Source organism: Gavia stellata, chromosome 21 (assembly GCF_030936135.1).
Source record: "Gavia stellata isolate bGavSte3 chromosome 21, bGavSte3.hap2, whole genome shotgun sequence".
NCBI lineage: Eukaryota > Metazoa > Chordata > Aves > Gaviiformes > Gaviidae > Gavia > Gavia stellata.
In genome coordinates, this window is record NC_082614.1 from 13,057,096 (window position 1) to 13,082,513 (window position 25,418).

At 37.6% G+C, this 25,418-nt stretch overlaps 1 protein-coding gene across 1 annotated transcript in view; it reads left to right on the top strand.

Moving 5' to 3' along the window:
- Window positions 1-3,012: 3,012 nt before the first annotated feature.
- MPHOSPH9 (M-phase phosphoprotein 9) overlaps window positions 3,013-25,418 on the top strand; it is a 29,464-nt gene continuing 7,058 nt past the window's right edge. Inside the window, exons 1-16 of the mRNA XM_059827516.1 lie at window positions 3,013-3,140; window positions 4,044-4,194; window positions 5,553-5,642; window positions 8,725-9,245; window positions 11,132-11,255; window positions 13,681-13,771; window positions 15,058-15,164; window positions 15,589-15,714; window positions 16,525-16,961; window positions 17,904-18,062; window positions 19,168-19,255; window positions 20,067-20,282; window positions 21,155-21,202; window positions 21,578-21,642; window positions 23,427-23,528; window positions 25,110-25,234. Coding sequence (XP_059683499.1) covers window positions 3,034-3,140; window positions 4,044-4,194; window positions 5,553-5,642; window positions 8,725-9,245; window positions 11,132-11,255; window positions 13,681-13,771; window positions 15,058-15,164; window positions 15,589-15,714; window positions 16,525-16,961; window positions 17,904-18,062; window positions 19,168-19,255; window positions 20,067-20,282; window positions 21,155-21,202; window positions 21,578-21,642; window positions 23,427-23,528; window positions 25,110-25,234 — 2,557 coding nt within the window. The 5' untranslated portion in view covers window positions 3,013-3,033. The remainder of the gene's footprint in view (window positions 3,141-4,043; window positions 4,195-5,552; window positions 5,643-8,724; window positions 9,246-11,131; window positions 11,256-13,680; window positions 13,772-15,057; window positions 15,165-15,588; window positions 15,715-16,524; window positions 16,962-17,903; window positions 18,063-19,167; window positions 19,256-20,066; window positions 20,283-21,154; window positions 21,203-21,577; window positions 21,643-23,426; window positions 23,529-25,109; window positions 25,235-25,418) is intronic.

The window sequence follows — 25,418 nt, forward strand, 5'->3', positions numbered from 1 at the left end:
CACTGCCCCCTCCTGAGTCCGCACTGCGCAGGCGCGGTCCTCTACGCACGCGTACGCCACCCTATGCGGTCCCGCACGCCTTCGCGCCCCGAAGGCCGCATCTGCGCATGCATACCCCATGGAGGAGGGCGTTACCGCCAGGCTAACTGGCACTCAGAAAGCCAATAGCTGCGCAAGGGGTGGGCTTACGCACGCCTCCCATTCACTACCAATCAGGTTCTGGGAAACTGTGCGGCGCGTAGCCGCAGTAGCCAATCCCCTCGCGGCGGCGTGCGTACCTTTCAACGTAGCGAATCAGAGCGGAAGGCGCGGCCTGGCGCGCGGTCAAGACGGCCAATCGTCGAGCTGGGCTCTGTCTTGAGTGCCCTCTACCCCACCACGTTCGAAACTCGGCCGCCAATCGCCGAGAAGGAGGCGGTGGGCCGCGCCTGTTTATCGCCTAACGGTCGCTGGAGGAGGCAGCTCTCGGGCCGCTGCGGACGCCTCCTCGTGGCCTTCTAGAAATGCGGGTAGGAACCTGGCGAGCCCTGAGGGCAGCTGTCGGGGCCGGAGCCGGCACTTGGCCGCGTCCCAGCTCCGCGAGGCCGCCTCCACCGCACCGCCCCTTTCCTCGACGAGTGGCGGGCCCGCCAGCCAATCCGAGGCGGTGGCGCTGTCAACATCCCGGAGCGCGAGGGGCAGCTGCCCAATGGGAGCGTGGGGGCGGAGCTTGACCTGAGGGGGGCGGTGGGGGCGGAGTCTCTGCGGGGTGGCGGGCAGAGCTGGGGGAGGGGGACATTTGTGAGGGGAGGGGACCCCGAGGGGGGCAGAGCGGAGGGTAAGGGGTGACTTATGAGGGGAGGGGAGCCTGAGGGGGCAGAGTTGAAGGGAGGGGGTCACTTATGAGAGGAAGGGACCCGGGATGGGGGCAGAGTTGGGGAAGAGGTCGCTAATTGAGGGGAGGCGACCCTGAGGGGGCAGGCGTGGCGGGAGGGCGTCCCTAGAGGGGGCTTAGCTTTTGGGGCAGGGGTGCTCCCTGAGGGGACCGGGACTTCAGAGCCCAGAGGCTCGTTGTCCCTTCTCAGGGTCCCTCAGGAAGTCCTTGGGGAGGGGGGGCTTGGCGGCGGGAGAGGAAGCGGGGACCGAGGCGCCCTGTCTACCCTTAGCGATCTGCGAGGAATCGGCAGCAGTCCGGTCTCGGTCAGGAAGAGATGCAGAACCACACGGTCTTCGGGTTTGTGCCGGCCTGGGTGTTCGCATCTAAATCAGCACTGATACGAGTCAAACTACCTTGCAGCTTGTTTTTTTAATCCTGCTCCTTTATGTAGGGACTTGGCCGTATAAGGACTGTTCTCTGCTATGGAAACAACAGATGACAGCTTAGCTGTTCCTTGGCCCAGTTATAGCTCGCTTAATATGATTTTTATTGCAAACAGACTTCTAATGAGGTTATGAAACGAGCCTGTGTCACAGCTAAGTCCCACCCATTTGCTGTGCTGCTGAGATAGGCCACCCATGATTTAATCCTGGGGAGAGGGGGGTGACTGATGTAGCCCCCACTGTTGCCATCCAGCTGCTCCTGAGACACCTCCAGCTTCTGCTTTGTCTGTCAGGTCAGGTGCCTGATAACCTTCAAGTTTTCCAGACTTCTGACCATTAGAAACAGAAGAATTTTTTTTTTTTTCTTCTTTCATTTATCTCAAGAAGCTCTGCCAAAGGGATATGTGTATCTGTGATAACTTCCTTCCAATTCTTGCATTTTCAGCCCTACCCAAAGGAGATAGCTTGAGTGAGTACATGAAAAACATTTCTGCTAAAGCCACAGAGGCTACAGTAAAACAGGGTAAAATCAGACAGTTGTCCATCAGTTTTCTTCTGGTAGAAATAATTTTTTATACTTCTGAAACTCTCTGTTAGAGATATATCTCTATGTACTTACAAATAATTAAAATTTAAATCTCTAGAAGCCGGTAGCATGTCCTTGTAAGCCCTGTAAAGAAGAATGGTTGTGCTTTGAAGGTGGTGTACTTCTTTAAGGCAGCAGGGATTTATTCTTGGTATTATCACAGACTGCTAGGACGATATTTCTTAATGTCTCTCTTTGTTCTCCATCCGTGAAATGAATGTAAGGTTTTTCTTTAGTGTTAGAACATAGGATGAATTCACCAGGGTGTAGAACATGCTGAAATAAGCACTATAGAAGAACTGATTAATCAATGTATTTCAAGTGTTTTCTTAGTGAAAGTATGGAAACCGGAAAAATATTTCAGTTTCTCTACAGCCATTCTTGTAAACTGCTGCTTTGAATGCTGCAAGACCATTGCACAAGTATTTTGTATTTATTTATGATGCTTTCAGTTAACCAGCTGCTGTTTTTAACTGCTATGGGATTCCTGTTTGAGTACTTTTTTTTTTTTTGTTAATTGGTAAGAAATGTAGCTCAAAACAGTTTCAAAGCTTTTTGAATTAATGTTATATAGTACTAACAAAACAAGCGTTCTGTGAAAAAAGTAAGCCAAATACTACACACACAAATGGCAGAATTGGTCAACCGCAGTCTAATTCAGTGGGTCTCGATTTTATTTTTTGGTGGTTGTGTTTCTTCCAGTGAAGACGCAGATCCCCATTCAGCAGATTTAAATGCGTTGATAATAGGCCCTTTCACACAAGTCTCAAAAACGGTCTGTGGAGCCTCAGATTGAAAAAACCAACCAACCAAACCCCAACAACACTGTTCTACCTGGACTGTTTTGGATTCAGACACCCTTTACAGCCCAGTCTAGATGTGTGATGCACAGCTAGGAATCTCTTTGATTTGTAGGAGTCCCAGCATGTACAGGGCTGACTAAATAGCACCTGTTTGCAAGCATAGCACAAGACAAGGAGGAGAGGTTGGTTGTGGAATGCCAGCACTTTCTGGGGTGGTTTGGCTGAAACAACTGTCTCTTTAATCAAATTCTGTTTCTTCAAACAACAAAGTCAAATGCCTTTTTAAAATAAGGTGATGCTTACTTCTTTGTATTTTCAGGGTAATGTCATACTTGGGACTAAGATATGGAAAAGTGTAATGTGGTGAATACTGTACAAGAAATCCCTTCATCTTCTGCAGACTCTGATGTCAGAAATACCCACAGCTCTGTCTGTAACTTGAATTGTAACAGGTAACGTGTTGAAGGAATTCCTAACAAATATTTTTATTATTTTTGTTTTGCTTAGTTAGTATGCTTTTACAGTAACATTGTTACTAAGGTGAAATAATATGTAATACTTTGCAATATATTTTAGGGGCTTTTTACATTTACAGGTGTAATCCTTAAGGAGAAAAGCCTTACTGAAAGAACTGTTAAGTCTTCCTTAAAAACTTAGTACCATTGCCTTGTGTCTTTTAGAATGGGGGGGAAACCTGTCTTGGACAAATTGTAAGAGATCAGTCTTTGGAAAGATCATGCATTATGCTAAGTCATTTGTAGAGAACAGCAGCGTAGAAAAACTGGATTGTTTTTCTGTTCGATGCCCAAGGTATTCCCAGTGAATAAGAAGGGCAAATACGGACTAATGGCCTAAGCGACAGATTAGGAGAGGTTCTTCTTGACTGACCTCTTAAGATGAGAATTACAAGTTGCTTACTGCATGTGTAACTTCTCAAAAGGAGGCAGTAGTCTTCGACTTCATAAATCATTGTTATACAGAAGCTTATCTCTGTAAGCTTCTGACCTCAGAATCTATAAAGAAGCACATAGGTTTGAAAAGCTGTGTTTACTGATGTTTGTACTCGTGAGCAGTAATAGCTGTGCTGATTATGCTGTCTCTCTTCTTGGCAAGCTACTGCATTTTAGTAGTAAGATAAGAATGAAGTATGCTGTGGATTCGTTGACATTTTCTTGAAAAACACCCTCATGAACGGATCAGGTTTTTTTTTTTCTCAGCATGATGAGGGTCACCCTGTAAATTAAGTGTCTAATTCTTTTATGGCTGTATAGCATATGTAGTCTATCATTTTGGCCACTGTGTTGGACAACTGGCACAATAAATAATTGAAATATTTTTTCCTCATGTTTCACTAGAAGTCCCTCATCCAATCCCAATGGAGTTTCTGGTTACTCAGGGAATACCAGGTCCTCATTAATGCCTGGTTCTGTTGAGCTGCTTGCCTCTTTTATGCAAGATATCCAGAACATTGGAAATGCTGACTCAGAAACTGTGAAGAACTGTGAGGTATTTGATGTTAAGGTTTATTTAAAAAAAATAATTATATTAATGTATTGGCTTTGCATTTTGGAGGACGTATCTAATGATGATATAGTTTAGCAGTAAGATCTATATATGTATGTGTTTATTGTTCATGATGGGCCAGTTTCTTTTACAATATATAAACTAATTACATGGATGGATTTTATTGCAATTTTATCTTAGCTTTTTACAATAGCTTAGCTTTTTATCGTAGTGTTTTACAATACAGATGTAAGTACTGTAACTTTGAGGAAAAACTATTCAAAGATTGCAGGTTTTTGAACTGAAAAATTTAAACCTTTAAAATTGTAGCACGTCAAACTGGTCTGAAGTGATCCTAGAAATTAGAAGTTTTCTTTCTAAAAATGGCTCTGTTTTAGTTGAATTATTTATTTATTCCATTTGTAAAGATGCGTAGATGATAAGTTTGTTTCCAGGTTTAAAACAATGCAAAAAATCATAATGTAGGTTCAATAAGCTAATTCTCTCAAAGCCTTTTTTAATGTTGTTTTTGTCCTTTTTTATTTAAAATTTTATCATTATTTTTAGTCTCACAAGGAACATCAGGTTTCCACACCATGGGCTTGTTCCTGCAGAATTTTTGAGCTTTCTGGCAGTGGTCCATCAAACTGTCTTGACAGATGCTTAATTTGGTGCTCTTTAACAGCTCCAAGAAAAGAATATAGATGTCTGTGTCTAGGCACATGCGTTCTATGTCCCGTGTCTTATGCTTGAAGTATCAGGCTCCATAAACGTTAAGATAAAATAGTTTTTAAAATTCAGATTTTGCCACATCTTAGGAACACCATATATTTGATTTTTTTAAAATTATCTTTTTGTTTTCACTAAATAGTTATGCATCGTGGTCTTTAGCTGGATTGTTGAAGGGAAGAGTTTCTTATTTAATTGAATGGTTCAGTGGACATAGGGATGTTTAATTACCAGTTTGAAAATTGCCTATAATTTATTGAACTGGAATCAACCTTTCCAAAATTTGACTGTGCTTTCCTGCCTTTTAAGTTCATTTGATTTTTTTTAAAATAGAAGAAGTCTCTGCCCTTGTTAATTTGCTTGTTTGTTTTAAACCAAACTTAAATTGTAAAGATGTGTTATCTTGCTGTCTCTTTTTTTTTTAAGTGAGGGTGTCCACAGTGAATTGTTTCCATTGATTGACAGAATAGGGGGCTGAATGTATTGTGGGATGGACAACCACAGTGCTATTATTAAACATTGTATTATGTCAACACCTAAATATAAGATTGCAAAACTATTTTGTAGCTAGAGTAAAAGGTAAGAGATGCAATATGACTGTGCTTTAATTATTTTACTTTGTGATTTAATAGACAAGGTGGCTACAGTTATTGAGACTGGTAGAAAAACAATGCCAGGAACAAATAGTTGCCCAGCAAGAGCAGTTCCACCATCAAATCCAAGTAAGTAATGATTTGTTCGTGTAGGTAGGTTAGGCTGAATGTTTCTTTAATCCACCACCCCTTCCCTCCCACCTCCCCAAACCAATGCAATATGGTCTCTGGCACTCCTGTCTTTTTCTGTAAGTATATCAGACAGACAGTTAATGGAAGTGGATGAATAGAATGCCGATTTACAGGATGTGTATCTGAGACAGCTTTGGCTAATTAACAAAGTAACTGTTAGGAACCATTTCAGAAGTAAAGATTCCTGGATTATTTGTGTTCAGTTGTTCTGTTTTCACAAGCATCTGGTTCAGAATGCCTACACAATAATTGGAAATTGTAGGTACAAGCTCGTTTTTAGTAACTGTTAGACTGCATCATTTCTAATTTTGAGACATTGTAGTTTTCTCTTCATTAGAAAATGTTATGCAACTCATCATTCCCTCATCTAGACAGTGTATAGCATAGGAAAACGTTCACTGTAATATTCGAACACTTATTTAACCCTTCAGTTGAACAGTCTCCTTTCTAAGAATGAGAAATTACCCACGTGAAGATTCACATTTTTACTGAACCATATTTATCCGTTAAAGCAGAAGAAATGTATATGTATGTATAAGCGACAGTAATTCTATAAACATATAATGCTTAATATCTTCATCATTTTGGTTGCTGTTTTTCCCTTCCCTTTCCTGATGCCCTCTACACTAGTAGTAATCAACAGTTCCTGAACTGAATTAACAAGAGGTACTGTCCTTTTATCCTATCTCCTGTTTCTACCCCCTTGCTGCCTTTTTTCCCCCCTCCCATCTCATTGTTTTTGTTCCTCCAGTGTTTCCTTACCCTTGTATTTCCTTTCTCTTACTGTAGCGGTTTGATTCACTTGTTGCTAATCATAGTCTTGACTAATCCATTGTGTTGGCTTTGCTGGTTTTTGTCTTTATTAATAGGAAAGGCTACCTCTGGAAGAGTTGAGTTTATGCTATCAGCAGGGACTTACTAACTGCATGAATTGCCACACTAAATATAAAATCAACAGATAGAACTTACTTTTGGTTGTATAAGTGCATTGGATAAAATAGATGGAGCTATTCCAAACTTAAACTGGTATACCAGTGACCTAGTGAAAATACTAAAATACAGGCAACTCAACACATTCTAATAAGAATAATAAAAAGACAAACCCAATAATCTACTGTTTGGGGTAGAAAAGCAAGATGCTGCATTAGCATTGACATGACTCTGAGATAAGGCTTTCACTATGCTGTGTGTAAAGACCAGCTGTGCTTATAAAAATATATCTTCATGTGAAAATATGGATCAAGAGACCATGAGTTAATTTTGGAATCAGTGGGGTCCGTCCTTGGCTTGTGTGATTTATACAGTAGAAGACAATTGTGCTAATGACAAAGTATCACCACCTGTGGATCATCCTAAGACCAGACTTTACTGAAGAGGCTGTGGGAAAAAAAAAGTTACCTACAATCCCAAAACTCTATAGAAATGTTGTCTTATTTTTCCCAGGTCTTCTCTTGGAATTATTTGTGACTATGCAAAGAGAAGTAAAAGTGCTATTTAATTGGAATAGTAGCCTTTCACTTTCCCGCACAAGGTATTAATGACAAAGATTAAATGTCAGCAGAGAATCGGATCAGTTTTGGGTTTTTTTTCCCCACAATTCTGTTTCTTCCCTTTTGTTCTCCCTTCCCTACCTTCCTCGACAGAGTTGAATCACAGAATTAAAGCGCAAATGATTGCTGCAGTCATGAATGAAATCATTAGCACACAAAAAACTGTTATGGCAGAAGACTTCATCCCTGGGGTTTTTTTTTTGTGGTTTTGTTTTTTACATAGAAAGACTGAGCTGAAATTCAATTGTTAATTCTACTGCAAGTTAGTAAAACATATGAGGATTGGTTCTGACTAGCTATACATGTAGGTTCCTCTGAAATTAAGTCTTACTTTTTATATCTTACTTTCAGAGAACAAATGATTTTTGTTCAGTTTGTGCTTTCCACTTGCTATTCATATGTGAGTAATGTACTGTAGTTCTGTGAAAAAACATTAGTAGAGTTACATGTTCTTAAAATTATTGCAAGGTTTTTGTGGGGTTTCTTTTGGTTTTGTTTTCCTGAGGGAATTGGTTTGAAATATGTTCTTGAAAACAACTATATACTCTGGTCTTGTAATGTGTAATAAGAGTTGTGTGCTCATACAGAGTTCAGTAATCTCAATATAACTCTGCAGAAGTGATGATCGCTGGTCAAAGAACACAGCCATGGGCACTAGCATGAGGCCTTTTCATAGCCCTTGACAAAAGCATTAGTTGTTTCTCAGAGCTGTTTCAGTATACCAGTGCACAACTGTAAAATTCTTAAAAAAAAAAAAAAAAAAAAAAAAAAAAAAGTGTTTATCTAATATACTGAAAAAGCTCTTCGCAGATGTTGTAGACTAAAGAGTAAGTAACCTGTTAAATCTAGTGATTTAGTTACAGGTTTGCTTCACTCCATCAGATACCAAAACAATCAAAATATAGGTCTTTGTATTATATGAACTGTCTAATAACATATTATCTAAATCAGATATTTTAAAGTCAAGTTTTACACATATAATCTTACAGAGGTACATTATTCCTATTAGCGTAATAGAGTAATGGTTTATACTGCCATTAAAGCATCCTTGCAAACTTTAAAAATGTATATCCAAGTTATAAATTCTTTTAGACCTAAATTTAGCACAAGATTTTTGTCCGCTTCTGATAACATACCTAGATAGTTTATATTTCTTTAGCTGGCTGGTAGTTAACTATAGTTCTGAAGGCATGTAGTGAATACATGCATGCATGGTTTTTTTACACTAATAAATGACTACTGAGATCTGTAATTCACTGCATGGAGTTAAGGATTGTTACCATGGACATTTTACTGTTATGTACAGTATGCATCTATCTATTTTATGCATGAGATATCTACACATTGGAAACTTGAGTTACTCAAAAAAAGTACTCCAATTCTATCACTAATAACATGAATTAAAGATGTGTCAAAATATAGGTGTGATTTGTGGCACATTCTCATAGGAATTTTGCCTTTTTTTATAGCTGATTCACGATGAGATAAGGCAGTTAGTGAAATTGCAGACCAGCAACTGGGGTGCCGGTAAGAGCAGAAGTTTGCCTGCCAAGCTTACAGACACTTTTTCATCACTAGAAAGTCAAATGGGGATGCGTTCGGAAATCTTTGAAGAAAATGAGTGCATTGTCAATCAACTTAGATCTAATGAACCAGAAAGTCAGCCAGATGCGTCTGATCTGCATCAGGAATGTTTTGCAAATGATGCTTCAACGAATAGCGGGTATGGTACTCTTTCTGCCTCTGAACTGAACTCTAGCAAATCTAACGACATTAACAAGTGCACAGACTGCATGGACAAAACTTCACAAGGACAGGGTGATGCAGCAGTATTGCAGAGTGACACAGTTGTAGCCAGTGTTCAAAATAAAAGAGAACTTTTCCCCAAAAAAGTAGAGGAAAATTTTTCATCAGGAAGGAATGGTATTTTAGTTTTTCCTGCTGAATTTGAACATAAAGTTGATGAAGTTCAATGTGGAAAAAAACCCAGGTAAGTGATAAACCTTCCAAATATGTTAATTTATTCTAGACAGTCCCCATTCAGTAAACAGCTGTTGGCAACTGGAAACATGTAAGAATTTAATTGAACCTCTTGATTGTAAAAAATACTATGCTGCTTGGTAGATAAAGTTATTTGTTTAGCCTAATGTTTCTGTGTGATGCACAGTTGCATCTGCAATGTTTTTCTGTTGTAGAAACATTGGGGAAAAATATGAAAATCTACTTTCTTCTGCCTATATGAGCTAAGATACAGTTTGCATATAGTGTTTATCTGCGCACCAGAATTTTAGGTGCTGATTACCAATTTTATATGACTGATATTTTGCTATTGTGCTCAACCAGTCTTTTTTGCCAGCTTATATGCATGCATTACAGTAATAAAGTGTATCAGACAACAGCCAAACATGTTTGGGTTTTTCTGGTTTGGTTTTTTTTTTTTGGTTGATCTTTTTTTGTTTTGCTGTATTCAATAGGTCGGTGGATATACCAAGATTTTTTTAAAAGACTGGCTGGCTAATTTGGCAATGATACTGACCAAATACTGCTCTAGTCGCACAGAATTTAACAACGTACTTCACTCTGCCTGTCAGACTGGACTGTAATGGCAGTGGCATCATGTGGTCAGGAGCAGTATCGGAGGTCTTGTGGGCAGCGTGTTGCCTGTGAGTCCCTGATAGTACTTTGCAGAGATAAAACTTTCTCTCTGTTGGGCAAACAGAGAATCGTAAAAACAAACTTGCATTTTGCAAGTAGATAATAAACCACAGAACTAGCCTTCTTTAGAGAATTTGGTTTGGAAATGTCTTATTTCAGCATATAAGGTAGATTATAACCTCATTGATGTGTATGTTCTCTACCTCCCTTCTGTTGGGATTTATTCCAGTATTTGATTCGTGTTGCACAGTTTCAAGAGGGGATTAGCTGCAATTCATGGACAGCCAGGGAAACTTAGAGCTGGAGAAGCTCAATTCAAGAGTGTTTTTAAGTTTGAAAAACCTTTGTAAGACAACTTTTGAAATCATTAATGTATGGGGGGGTGTTGTGTCCTTTTTATAAAAGAAACCAAGTTTTTTTCTTTGAAATTGCTTCCTGGTTTGTATTATGAACTCAATTTGAAGGAAGAAAGGGTTCACACTGAAGTGGAATATTTCAGTTAACCCAAACTGTGTTTGTTGTTGTTTTTTAAGTTTTAGTTGTAACCTTTTTTCATTCTTTCCACTGTATGTCCCGAACTGGGACAATATGTAGTTTTTCAAAGTGTCACTTTTTAACAAAATGGGAAAATTGTCTACATGTACCTCTAAGAAGAATTTCAGGATGTCTCTATTTGTTTCTGTTCTACTTTTTTTTTTTTCCCCTGTTTCCTTCTATATCTTGTTTCGATCTTTCTTATCCTTGAAGATTCTCTTGAGTTGGAAGGCATCCATAGTGTGTCTTAGCTGGCATCTTCTTTACAGCCAGATTGATAGCACAGTAAGAAAAAACAATGCATTTACATTCCAGCTTAATTTTGTGGTTTTGATCAGTATCTGCTTGAACAGACCAAAAAATAGTTGCCTGCCTAAAAAGATAGAGCTCTTTGTTACAATTCTTTTGTAGTAGGAAAGCTATTTTGATTATAGGTGCAGTTGATTAGCACCTTTCCTTTCAGTGATTTGTTTGTTTGTGTTTTTTATCGTTGTTGTTTTGCTTTACGTTTTTAAAAAAGAGCCCTAAAACATTTCAGCATTCATTAGTTCATATTGTTTCTCAAAAACGCACAAAGGCAGTGGAGTTTTAGTGCCTGTGTTTCACCTTGAAGAAATTGATTTAATGTCTCCACTGAAAAGGGCGCATGGACTTACAGTATATGTGTGTATATTTCTTACCATCTAGTAAATCTTTAACATCGTGGGCACAAAAGTTGAAACAAAACCAACCAAAAAGAATAAACGCTGAAGAAGTATGTGTGAACTCTATGCAAGAAAATGAGCAAGCAAAGAAATTTCCACTTGAGAATGTAAGTATCTTTTTTATTTTATGATGTTTTTCTAATTTTATTCTTGTCACTGGTATTTTTTCAGTGTTACAGTATGTTCTGATTCAGCATGTGCCTTCATACTTAGCTTTAAGCATTTGAGTAGTGGTGTTCTCAATCGTATGTTTAAAGTTCTGTGGGCAGAGTTTACTTCTTGGATCATTCTATACTTACTCACATAGCTATTTTGGCTTATTTTATTCCTTGCCTAATTTTTATCTTAATTTACCTAAGTGGCACATGTTCTTTCCTTATAGAGGTAATAGTCACATTCTCAATTGAAGCTTCAGGTCATGGTAATTTTTGTGCCCTAAAATTTGTAGAAGGAAACCTAGAGTCGAACCCTGTTATGGTGGCTGGCATGCGTAATTTCCATAACAAATTTTTGGAAGGAACTTTGATTTCAGCTGGTAATGCCTTTTTTTAGTACACAGAACTCTCTGTGTCTGGAGGCATTAGCCACTTTGTTCAGGACAGATAGTATTCTTCCAGATCGGGATTTTAAGTTGCAGGGATTTTTTTGGTTTAGTTTGGTTTGGGCTTTTTTGGTGTTCCTAGCAGTCTCTCATGCTAAGGTCCAAACATGGTGGTTGGTTTTTTTTTTTAACTTTTCTTTTTTGTATTGTTTATGTAAGAATAAAGCATTCTTTTATGCCTGTGTATGACTATGATTTGGCTAAATTGAACTACTCCAAGCACAGTTACAGCACTGGTTACTAAAAGTAATCAACACCCACAAAAGACATTCAGGAAATCTGATTGGTTCTTTAGAACCATTTGTAGTAACACCTATTGCTGTGACTGCTGAATCTGCTCAAAATACTTCTTTTTGAGAAGAATTTCGTTTGTCCCCCCCATATTCTTGAGTTAATAATTGTGTATGTCCACAAATCTGATTGTTTTGGGGAGGGAAGTTTAATCACGTATAATATTCCTGATGCAAAAGGACGTTATGTAACATGATTGTATGAGTAATCATCATATGTGTAACTTTGAAGTTTTAGAATTACTTCCAGAATATTAGTTGTCACAAACCTCTCTCCTTATGCTATTTTTAAGGAAATAATTACTGAAACTCTGTGAATGGCTTTACCTACAAGAGAATAGGAGAACTAGCAAATATGAATCACTTGATTCAAGGCAGGGTCTGTTTTCTTTCCTGTGGTCACTTTGAGGGTGATCCAGAAAGGGTAAGAGAAACTGTTTGGGCTTGCTCTCTTTAGTCGTCTTCTAGTGTCAGTGGAAACAAGATGTTCCTGTAAGGGGATATGTCAAACCAGGAGTCAAATTTATCTGCTGTGGATTGTTTCTTTTCTCTCTCTGCTACAGGAGGGTGCCTAAGGAAATTAGTGCCAGAAACTCAGATTTTGAAAATACCTTTATCTTTCTGTTCCTTTGTAAGAATTCATTTGATACTCCTTCATTTTCCTTTCTTCCTCCTTAGGCAAAGGAGAATACCTAAATAAAAACATTAAGAGGGACAAAATAGCCTTGAGGTGAGATGGTACTTCATGCAAAAACTTGAAAAGCTTTAGTTCTAAATTTTTTTTTTTTTTACTTACTTTTGTTGACTCAATGATTACTATCCTGTTTTAGTCCTCAGTTGTATGAGCTGTATAAATTTGCCCAGTAGCATGACTGTTAAGCTGCTGTAATGGAACAAAAAGCTGTAAGTATGGTAGAAAAGAGCAATGCGAGGTCACCATTTTAAAGCTAGCTGCCCTTACTCAGTTGCTTTTGTATCGCTGTGCTATATCAATGACACATCTTCCTTTGATTAAGAAAGAGGAGAGTTGTAGCAAATCTTAAACTGTGATTTCTTTTTGTTTTTTCCATGTGTTGGTCCCACTCTTTTCGAAGGTGTTTCTGTAATTAGCTGGGGAGGTTGCTTAGAAAGTTTGGAGTGATGAGAAGAAGGGTATGTAGTGTCTTGTCTATCTGAGACAATAGGCAGTGTTTACCTCCGCATTTGTGGTAGGTGGAGTCATAACAGCTAAATATAAGAAATTCCAGTCTTAGGATGAGGAAAGAGTAACACTTTATTGGTAAGTCATCCCTCTATATACTTGTACTTCTTAAGGAGCAAGAAAGTTTAGATGACTGTCCAAAATGTGTATTTTTGTACCAGTTAATTTCAAAAATGCTCCACAAGTGGACAGGCACATGACTTGGAAAATATCAGTATCTTTTAATTATGTGGCTTAGCTTAGTTCCCCTTTTGGCTGTGATTTGCCCTGAATATAAATTGTATAGGTTTGGATCATGCTGTGTAATTAAATTTAATCTCGTTGCTTAAAAAGACTAATAAAGTTTACGTGCAATTTTTTTTTTAATTGTACCCTTGACTTTTTTTTTTCCTTTCCTTGAGATTTTTCCTTGTAAATTTGTTTTTCCTTTGTAATTTTAGACAAACCTTACTGATGCTGCTTTGCCACCTTACGCTTTTTACCTCAATCAACCGGATGAAAGTCCAAATTCCTTAGTGTCTGAAGCTTCAGGTATAGTTAATTTCTTGCACTTAAATTTCCTTTTCTTTTGAATTCTTGTTTTTTAAAACTCTTACTAGAATGCATCTCCAATAACTTTGGGGAGGTGAGGAGGGTTTGAGTACCAACAAGCTATTAAACTTTGATACAGCATAATTCTGCTTTTCTTGCTCTTGAGTTTCAAACTGATGGTAGCTCCTGTGTATCACTGCTGGAACACGTAGGACATGCAGCAATATTTTTTTCTTCAAATTTCTCCATGCTTCAAAGCTGAGCTTTATGTTTGAAACTGTTTCATAATGTAATTACTATTAAAATCATGGTAGGGTAGGGTATCAAATGATCTTTCAAATATTAGCATCATTGGTCTAGTAATCACAGGAGTGCATGGTAATAGAGGCAGAATTCCTGTAAGCCAAGGGCATGATTCAATAATTGTGTGAATAGACAAGAACAAAATAATGCAGTGTGTAATGTGGTGAATCTTTAATTTGGGGGGGGGGTGTTGCTTTTTTGTGTTTTGGTATAGTTTTGCTTTTGTTGTTTTGGGGTGTGTGTGTGAGGGGTGGTTGGTGGTTGGTTTTGGGGGTTTTGGGGTTTGTTCTTTTGTGTGGGTTTTTCTTTTTTCTGCTTTGGTGAAAGCCAAACAACTAATTCACATGTTTTGATTGTAACAGGGTGGATTCATTTTGGTAACAAACAGGGGCACAGAGATGCAGCCCTGCAAACTGTGTATATTTATTGCTTCTTCACAACCCATTGCGAGGGGGACACATATAAGAAATTGAACTGGGATTGAGACTGTATCTGTTCTTCCTGTGTCATCCCTCTTAGTCCTGGTAGTCTGTCATTTTGCATGCTATAGAGTGCTGTTGAGTACCAAACCAGAGAGTTTGTAATACCAAATGGCTGTCCAGGATTATTCCTTGGGTAATACAAGTTTTAAGTGCTATACTGGAATCAGTAGAAATATAAAAGTTTGTGGTAAATGAGGATTTGTTCTTTGAACACCAAAGAGTAAACCTGTATGTTTTCACTAATTTATAGCTTTCATTACTGATGCTGTGTGATGTAATACTGATTATGCTGCTTGTGCTTTGCATTGAGATTTTTCTAACTTCTGGTAACAAATGCTTTAGTGAGATCCCTAAGCAATAGATGCCAATAATTAATACAGCATTCTTGTTAGCTGACAAAGTAACATTTTACTAATGGATTTTGGGATTCCTATTCTATAGCCGCAAGCTCAAATTTTGTAACGTGTTTTTTTTTTTTTCTTTAATGTTTCTTCTTTTCAGGACTTTCGTACTGGAAACTAGATGAAAAGGACATGTATCACTCTTTACCAGAGAATTTCAGAAGTGAGTTCGCTGGTATTTTCTCCACAAAAGTGTCACCAGATCAGGTAAACTTTGTACATGTTTTAAAAGTTGTCTTACAGTTGCTTGTCATCTTTGCATTTTTCTACAATGGAAAGAATCAGCCCTCCAGAAGCTAACCTTTCTCTGAGAACTCTTTTGTTAACTCAGTCTATCATATTCTGTTCCTTCATTATTTATTTACCCCTGCTAACTTCACTTGCAATTTATTGACCTTCTTTTGTCATTTAAAAGAAATTGTGTGTATAGGAGATGAAAAGAGACTAACTAGTATATTAAAGATGTATGTGCCTCATTTAAAGACCCTTTCTTAATCTGGGTGCATTGAATACAGCCGTGTTCTGTTCTGAACTGCTTTATTAGCTAAACCCACCACAGAACTTGTTTATCTATATTGAGGATGGAGGGTTGTGTTCAGAAAAAGTAATGTAGCAATTTTGCCTGTTTAAGTTGTCTTCTGCTGATGAAACAAAGTTGTCGTCATTGAAGGATATTTATCATAAAAGACAAAGGGAAAACAAGCAGCTGCCAGACCAGAATTTTATGCCTTCTTCCCAGTCAAGTCACCCACCAGAGGTAACATTAATTTCTTTACTTCACGTCTCAGTTTGAAGATATGATCCGTTACAGGCTGATTTCACATTAATTGGCCCCTGCTGCCACCTCCAGTGTTATGCTGGAACAGCAGTTTGTACCGCCGTGTGGTGAACCAGATTGGGAAGGGATCCAGCTGAAAAGAACTGCTAAGAATACCCTGGGTAAACACCTTTGCTGCACAACTTTGAGGATGGCACAGGGACGAATCTGCTTACTCTGAGGCTGCAGCTGATGAAATGCCTGTGGAACTGCAGTTGCAGAAGTAGTGTTTTCTTACCACTTCCCACAAGACAAGTTCATTCTGCCTGTGAAACAGAAGATGCACAGATTGTGGAAATATTCCTTATCATGTCTGTTTCTTTATACAGCTTTCAGTGTTGTACAGAATCCAGTAATGATGGCTACTATGTGACTGTCTTGTTCATATAATCCATGAAGTGATTTCATAACTGTACCAAAGTTATTGTTTCAATTTACAAGCAGACATCATAGTCCTTCTATTTACATAACTGAAATTTACAAGGTTTTCTAGACAGCTACAGATGTTAGATATGTCTTTTATTCTTAACGGGAACTTAGAAACTCAGGTTGCAAACATTGGGAATGTATCTCATCATCTAAGCTGTTACAGGTCCCTTCATCTTGCTTGTCACTACCAAATGATTGTAGAAATACTCAGTATAATTCCTGCAATATATTATATGGATTACTAATGTCTTCAGATAAACTCGATTTACAAGAACAAAAGTTAAATCACAATTTCTTTAGCATTCTAACTTTATTTCCTAGATCTTGACATTGGACCCAACCCTGCATATGAAACCAGGTCAGCAGAACCCAGGACACTGTTTTTTCAATATTCCTGAAGAGACTACTCCTTTTTCTCCAGACTCTATGGCGGAGCCCGGATTTTCAAGTCATTGTGACACAGACTCTTTTTCACAGACAAGTAATTCATCTCAGTTAGATGATTCTCCAAAACATCCTGCCAGCAGCAGAGCTGTGCATTTGGACCTCTGGAGAAATCACCCATTCCAAAATGAAAACAAGACCAGCTGTCCCTTTCCAATGGCATATATGGATGCTAATAGTGATAATTTAGTCAACACTGAGGAGGAAGAATCACTGACTCTAACTCCATCTTCTGTTACTCAGTGTGCTGACAACAGTTTGCCAGAATATAATCTTTCAGTGACATCTGTTGAAGATCCTGTGATAATGTCAAAGTAAGTAATTTTTTTTTCTTTTTTTAAAAGTCATAGAGTTGGTACTCTCATGAAAGAAGTGAAACTTAATACTAGTAAACCAAACAAAATATGCGAGTTCTGTTTGCTTAGAACATAGCTGGACATTGCTCTTATTTTTATTTCCTTTTTTTCTTTTTTTTTCTCCCCTGAAGTACAGATGGTGTATAAATAGAACAGTAATTTTCCCCTTCTTATAATTGTCTGTCTTTAGACTGTACTATTTACTCTTCTTTACACCATACTATTTAATATAAGGCACAATATTTGTGCTCCGTCTTCCTTGGATGTCAAAGCCTTAACTGGAAGGCAAAACAATTTTCTATGTTTTAATGCTTTCGTTATTTCTTTTTATATGTTAAAATAAAAATACATACTTCCTTCATAGGCTGTATGAGGGAGGTAATTTAGGCAGAGGATTTAAAATTTCTGTAGGGGTTATGTTTTCCTATTTAGAGTCAAATGGTGGGAGAAGCACAGAATTACTGTACTTGGGGGAAAAATAAATATCCCCCATTTGCTATTGAAGCTCTTGTGATTTGTACGTGGGCAAGCAGACATGGCATATATTCCATGCGTAAGGGCTTATGTAGGGGTCATGGTTTCAAGATAGTTGAGCGTTTAGGTTTTCCTATTTTAATTTTACATGCATGGTTTCTAGTGCATAGCAAAGGAGAGAGGAGGGCGTAAAGCTTTGTATTGTATTTGTATCTTACTAGTAGTATTAATATGAAGACCTCTATGCAAGCCTAAGGTCTCTTACACCACTGGCTTACATGACAAAGCTTGCTTTGCTTTAATATGAATGCAACAAAGTTCTGTTAGAGAGATTTATATGCTGAGTTCATTATGTGTGAATGAATACAGCAATGCATGGTCATGTGGATAGCTGGAAATTTTTTTTGTTCTTAATTTTGAAAATAGGATTAGGCAGAACTTGAGGGAAAAACATGCTCGACACATAGCTGATCTACGAGCTTACTATGACTCTGAGATACATAGCTTAAAACAGCAGCTAGAGGCAAGCCATAAAACTGCTTCATCTGAAGACTTGAAGAAAATCAATCAAAATCTTGCTGACAGGTACTGTTTGTCCTTACTTGTCCTCTTCCTCTGTTACATGGTATTCTTTCCACTTTAAAAAATGAGTATGCTTGTTTAGAATATCTTGAAATGTTTATGTCACTCTTCAATTCTGAAGATTTCATGCATCTATGATACTAATATTTTCCTATTAAACATAAATTTTACGTTATTTAATGCAGCTGTTTAATATTAGTTTAAAATTATTGTTGGGCAGCAAGTATGATGGTTGGAGCAGAGGTCTTGTTTGACCTGACTTTTCTGAAGCCGGTATAAGTTTTGCTCAAGGAAGGGGGGCAGGCTGAGGTAGTCCTAAGCAATTTGTAATGGAACTACCGATGTTGTAAGATAGTGCTCACCTGTCATGTTGGTGAACATCATCCCTCTTTACCTTTCATGCCAAAACTACAGATGATAGAGGACCAGTCTTGAATTCATTGGTAGCTTTATAAAGCCAATTTGCCAGTCAGTGCTCTTTGACCAGGTATTACTACTGGAGTCTGTGTGCCTCACCTATATACTCCATTAGATACAGGTTGAATGTTTGCTATATATATAAGATTAATGTGATTTTTGTATCATTATTGCCAGTCAAAATACATATTGCAAATTTAGGCAGCCAAAATACTTTACAAAATTTATGCCCTTCGGAATAATTGAAAAAGTGTTTGGGTAGCTGGGACTCTTTTGTACTTACCTTCCAGCACTAGTGTGTTCTAACTATTAAAAGTGACTTCTGAGCAGTCATTTATTGAGTTAAAGTGGCTTGCGATACGATTTCAGCCATTAATTATCACATAGCATCATCAGTTAGCTGAAGTGGAACTCTCCTCTGGTGCATCTTAGCTGCTTTTGCTTCTGCAGCTCTTATGTTCTGAGCCATCTGGAGTCTCTGCGCTTGCTCCCCGCTTGCTGCTTGCCTGCCATGAGCACCACAGCCCTTCCAAGCAGAGATGCTGCATGCTTGCTCCCATGGCCGAAGACTATGGGAGGATGTCACAGGCTGGGCACCAAAATTCGTGGGGATGCTTGAGGATGGAAAGAAGGCTATAAAATATAGACTTACTATTTCAAGAGATTTTTGTAATCTGTATCGTCTGAATAGGTGTGACGAATTAGATGCGGCTCTGAATGAAGCAAGTGCTCGCATAAAAGCCCTTGAAAATAAGAATAATATGCTAGAAAAGGAAGTGGTAAGTATATGTTCTGAAATCAAGTTGCCCTTTACCTAAAAGGGTAAGAGAATGCACTTGTTAATTATTAAGCTGATTGGTGTTTCCATATCTTTCTCTTTATTTTCAACCTTTCTCCTTAATATATGACATCAGCCAATATGTTACACCAGTGACGTTCCTAGCTGAGTTTCTTAAGACTCCCTACTTGAATAATCATCACTTTTGTTTATGAACAACCTTTCCAGGTTAGCAGGGATCAAACAAAGTTTAAGAGTGAAATATTGTGATGTGTTTATGATGTCTCTCTTTAGATTTTTTTTTTTAATTAGTTTTGGTTTAATTACTTTCTTTTTTGATCTCTTATTAGAGCTGTGACAAAAGCAAATCTCATCTGCACTGTAGCAAAAATATTGTCTTTCTAAGTATATTTACACAGTCTTTCTGGCTAGGTCAGACCCGTTAGCTTAGGACTGCATAGCTGCATTTATTGGTCAAAGAACAGGACACTTTGTTGTGACAAAGTTAGACACCTGGAGAGACTAATTCATTCCGCCGTCGGCAGACGTTTTTCTATGCTGGCAAGCAAGACAATCAGCTGGGATCAGAAGCCTAACCTCTAGATATTTTAAGTCCTATAAAATAAATACATTTTTTTGGTTTTTAGTCTTCATTTTCATTCTTTATACATCACAGAAATAAGCAAAAATCTTGATTAGTTCATGTACAGATGTACCCTTTTTTTCTATTTAGGTGATTTTTAGATTATGCTTTGTGCTGAAATAAAAATCTGCTAGGTAAGCATTATAATGAATGTTTTTTTCTCTTACAGACAGATTGGAGAGAACGCTTTTATGCAGTCAGTAATACTTCCAAAGTTTTGCAAGAACGTATTGAAGAAATGCGCACAAATAATAAAGAGAAGGATAACACTATCAGTCGACTAAAATCAAGGCTTAAAGATCTAGAGGAAGCATTTGAAAAGGCTTATAAGTTATCTGATAATAAAAATACGAGGCTAAAGGAAGAAAATAAAATGTTTCAAAATGTAAGTAAGAAAACAGGCAACAGTGTTTACAGTTGCATGGTGTGTTACAAACACAGCGAGTCTTGGGTGTTTCGGAAACCTATGCAAAGTTTACCATTGTAAAGTCTTAATGCACGTCTAAGAGAACAGAAATTATTCAGCTGACTACTCAGTAGGCTAAGTGTTAGATGATACTATGGACCTAATAGATACTTAAAAACAATTATTGAAGGCAGCAAGTGTGTGCTTGATGTGATAATGCTTGTCATAATCTGTCTCAGGTATTTTACTACTCCACGTGCTATTAATTTTATTTTTAGAGGTATTACAGAAAATTATTTTGGAACAAGTTATTTTTTCCGTTCTTAAGCTTAGTGGGAACGGACTGACTTTCTTTCATAAGTCATCACAACTTGCTAAAACTGTTAATTTTGTGTATGATTTTAGACTGAATCAAAGGAATTATTCCTTTGATTCTTCAGTAATACCTTTATGGAATTTTTAAATGGATTGGCAAAATGAGCATTTGCTGGAAAAGCTACTTCATGCTTTAACTCCTTTTTTAAAACTAAAATTTCAAAATACAAAGTCAGCTTTAAAGTCAGTGAGAAGTTTTACCAGTTCGTTCATTCAGTTCCTTCAATTTCTTTAGAGATAAATAATTTGAGTATTAGAAATACATTGTGTAAGTAGCTCTGTCTCTGCTTGTCTTGCCTAACTTCTTGTTCCAATTAGAAGATGCTAGAACTTAACAAATAATATTAAAGTACACTCTGTATCCCCTGTAGTGCTTCTGCACACGTTAGACAAGCAATTTACAGCAGCTAACAAAGCTGTTATTTGTATATAGTCTCAGTGTGGGTTTGTGTGTTCTTTTCTTTGTTTTGTTTTAGCTTTTAGGAGAATATGAGTCCCTTGGAAAAGAACATGAAAGAGTAAAAGTAAGTACATGCTAGTTAACTAAAAAAATAAACATGCAAAATATGTGATAATGTGCCATAGAATTAACTGAGTTAAATTAGGTATTTTGAAAAAGATCAAATGGAAAGATCCATATTTATTTTAACTGATAGTGTCTTACTATATCTCCAGAGCCCGGGAAAGGGAAGAAGAGGGAGTTTGGAATGTACTGTTTTCCAGTCATAGACTGCAAAAATACCGCAAAATCAGCCAAAGAAATTTAATGGACCTCCCTTTCAAATAGAAAAGCGCATTTAACACATTGTTTTCAAGACTGATGTACAGTTAATTATTTTTTTTTCAATGCACTTCTGTAGTTTCTAGGCTTTTTACTTTTTTCCCTTGTGTGCTTGTAGGATACGTTAAATACAACTGAAAACAAGTTGCTTGATGCAAACATGCAGATTTCTGATCTGAAAAGGTAAATGCGAAACTGTCTTACTACTGTTTTAACAATATGAGATACAGGCTATGGCCTAACACTTACTCCTAGATTATGAAGGCTGTAGATCTTGCAATTTTAATTACATCTTCTGAAGCATTTCATGTTGCTTTGTGTTACTTTGTGCACACTAAAAATCTTGTTATTTTAGGATGTGTGTTTTTTCTACTTCCTTGATCACAGTATCTTCCAGTGGGACGTAATTAACTGCTTCCTTTCTGATGGTTGTCACTCAGCTAGCCCAGCCAGTCCACTGCTCAAGCTTTTACTGCTACAGTTGTCTCCTCAGGACCCCCCATCTTCAGCTAACCAGTCTCTGTTCTGGTTTGCAGGAGCAAGGATGCTGGCAAGAGTTTGCTGTTCAAGATTATGGCTCCTAGGCATGAATAAAGGATACAAAGGTGTTCCATGTGTAGAGCAGGAATAATATCTCCTGTGGATGTCCCTCATGCTACCTGGATCTATTTTTTGGTTGGGAAAACAGAAATCCATTGAGCTTTATACTTTCTGGGTAGGACCTAGGCAAGACATGTGTGACCACTGAGGGACTTAAAATTATAAACATATCCTCTAGTTTGGGATTTCTCAGCCACTCCTTGTCAAGGGTGTTAAACAGTACACTTGCTCAGGAAAGTCTAGAGAGGTGAGAGGAGAGGACATCTGAGAGAGATCTAGGGCAGGCATTGTAGAACTGTAATGAGGTGATGTTTCACATCATTCATCTCCCTTGGCATTCTTCTGTATGTGCTGTCTTAATTTCCTTTTATGTTTTTATACGAGCAGCCGAAACCCAGACTGTTAGGAAGATATTTATTTTTTTTTTAATGCGTGTTTTTTGATGAGTCTTCTAGAAATGTGGCTACAAGTATCACCTCAAAATTCATTCCAAATGTTATTGCCACCGAACATTAACCTGTGTGTAGTCTTCAGCCAAACCCAGAAAAATCGCAAATGTGGTCCTCGGGAGATGTAACAGTCCTCTTCTTGGCTGCTCAGATCACCCAATTTTTCAAGAAGAAGAATAGAAAGAATGAATAGGAAGAATTTAAGAAAGGAATAGAAGGAAGCCAAAACCACTCTGCCTTCAATTTTTATTGGGACTGTTGAAGAAATGAAGACAGTGTGAAGGACAGTTCAGACAATTGCTGGTGCTTCTGTTTTCCTGCCTGATTCTTGACGCTGCTAGCTAGGGACATTTCCAGACTGGGGAAATTGTAGTGGAAAAGGGAGATCTTTACATCCTGCTCCAAACCCCTGTATTTCTATTCCCCAGGTGGGGAATGCCTAAGATGGTGTTGCATTGCTAAAGGCTAGTTCACTGAAGATGTTGATTGGAGTATGTGGAGAGGAAAATCGTGTGAAGAGCCTGAGCAGCAGATTGGTGGAGTTACCTGAGTGACACACAGGCGAGAGAGCCACTCATTAAAACCAGTTTCAGGGAGGCCTTTGTATAAATACATCATTTCAAGGAGGAAAAATGTTCTCGCTTTATTTTCCCAAACCCCTCTGAGCTGAATGCTTTGATCCACAGCAACATCTCCTGGTCCCGTCTTTCTAGCTAAGCTACCTAACTTATTTAACTTAGAATTCAAATATATATTTATATACCTATTTAGATAGATAGATAAAAATATAGTACTTGCTTTTGTTCTTCTGCTTTACCCAGGATATCTGAATAAAAATGAGTAAACTCTAAGAACTATGATATCTCTTTCATGTCTTTCAAATCATCTTATAATGCATCTTTGCTACTTCCACATTAGGACAATTTCAAAACTTGAAGCTCAGCTCAAGCAGGTAGAACATGAAAATATGCTGAAACTTCGCCATATTACCGAAAGTCATTTAAGAACCTCTTGTGCCAAGTAAGTGAATATTCCAACAATGTGAAAACAGGTCATGTGTTTTAGAATACTTTTTAATGTGTTTTGGCTAAAAATGGATAAGGATGTCAGTCTGTAGGCTAAACTGGATTAAATATGTGACGTAATCCAGAGACTTCACATGCCAAGAAATTACTAAAAACAAATAAATAAATTGGATACTATATGTGTGACTTGGGAGACTGTCTCTAGTCTTCCTAAATGAGTGATAGGTCTCAGTTGCTCAGCTGAATAGGGATTCCCATGCTCAACAAAGATCTTGGGAATAAAATCTAATAGTCCAATTAGCCATTAGAGGTTTTCTGTGTCATTGATTTGAAAGGCTGGTAACTACGTTTTATGTTTCTAAATACAGTTTGTACAGGTTTCCTGAGAGTAGAGTGGAAGTTCGATTAGAATGCATACTCTAGTTTGAATTGTGAATTTATGTTAGGGAAATTAAAGTTGACTGTGTTCTGGGGTTTTTTATGTTTTAAAAACCTGAAAAGCTTTGTTCTCCTTCATTTTTTATTACTTGATTATGGCTTCTTGGGTGTCTTTCCCAGTTCAGCACTGATGTTGTAAAGCACAAAATTGATAATGTAACGTGTTTTGTGGGTGTCCATTTGTAGATATTGAACAGTAGTATTTTGGGGGGATCTGTTTTTTTATTATTATGAAGATGCAAGTAATTTATGTATTAATATATTACAGAGACAGATTTCTGTTTAGAGCTATTTTAATATTTATGAACAAGATCCCTCAACAATGAACAGAAAAAAGGAAGACCTGAACATGGCAGACCATGTTCATCAGGGAGGAAGATGTAAGAGTCAATATGGATTTGGAAGTTAATCTGTCCCTAACTGATCTCGAAGGCTCAAAGAAGGCCTCATTCCAATTGAATGCACAGCAGGATAGATTTACAGAATAGTAGTTACAGTTCATAGCTTGTGTAAACAAGAACCCTTTTTTCCTAATTATCATATACTTTCCTGTGTATGAAAAAATCACATTTTTTTCTTTTGATATTTCAAGACAATATACTCACTGATGCTCTTTAGTTAATATTTAACACTCTCAGGTCAGCAACGGTGACTTTTTCTTGTTTGGGTTTTTTGGTTTTTCTTTTTTGGGTTTTTTGGTTTTTCTTTTTTTATTTTTCTAATAAATGGTGTCAAAAGGAAAGGTGGAGTCAGATGCTCTGAACTATTGGAGTAATCTACACCAAAATGTTTTTGTTTAATTAGTTGAGAACTGCTTGTTATGCAAACCTTGGTCTCGGTAAGCAGCATTAAATTACAAGAAAGTCTTTGTGGAGTTCCGCATTCTGAGCATATTGCGTAATTTAGACTGAAATCTCAACATATGGTTTTTTAAAATTATTTTTAATATTTTATTTTTACTTTACAAACATATTTTAAAACCCAGTTATTTCTCCATGGTACTTACAAGTTTATTGTATATTTGTTATTGTTTCTGCTTAACTAGAATAAATAGCTGGATTTTCTTAATTTTCTTCTTAAATTAAAAAAGAAAAAATTCCAAAGCCTTTCATAATTTTGAAGTTTTTTGTTCCCACAGCAAGCTGGCAACTCCTGATGTCAGCAGGCGAAAGTGGTTGATACCAGGAGCGGAGTATTCGATCTTCACTGGCCAGCCTTTGGAAGTGCAGGAAAGCGCCAAAGATAACAGATTAGAAGAAACCTATATTCCTTCTAGGTGAGTTGCTTTCCTTCAGTCTCCACTATGACGTAAAGTTGAACACTTCTAAAAATAATTTTATCCGGAATTGACTAGATGGATATTTCTAGATTTTGTACTTGTTAAACAGAGTTCTAAAAAAACCACTTCTTGATGTTGTAGATGCTATACAATTCCTTAGAAACAAAA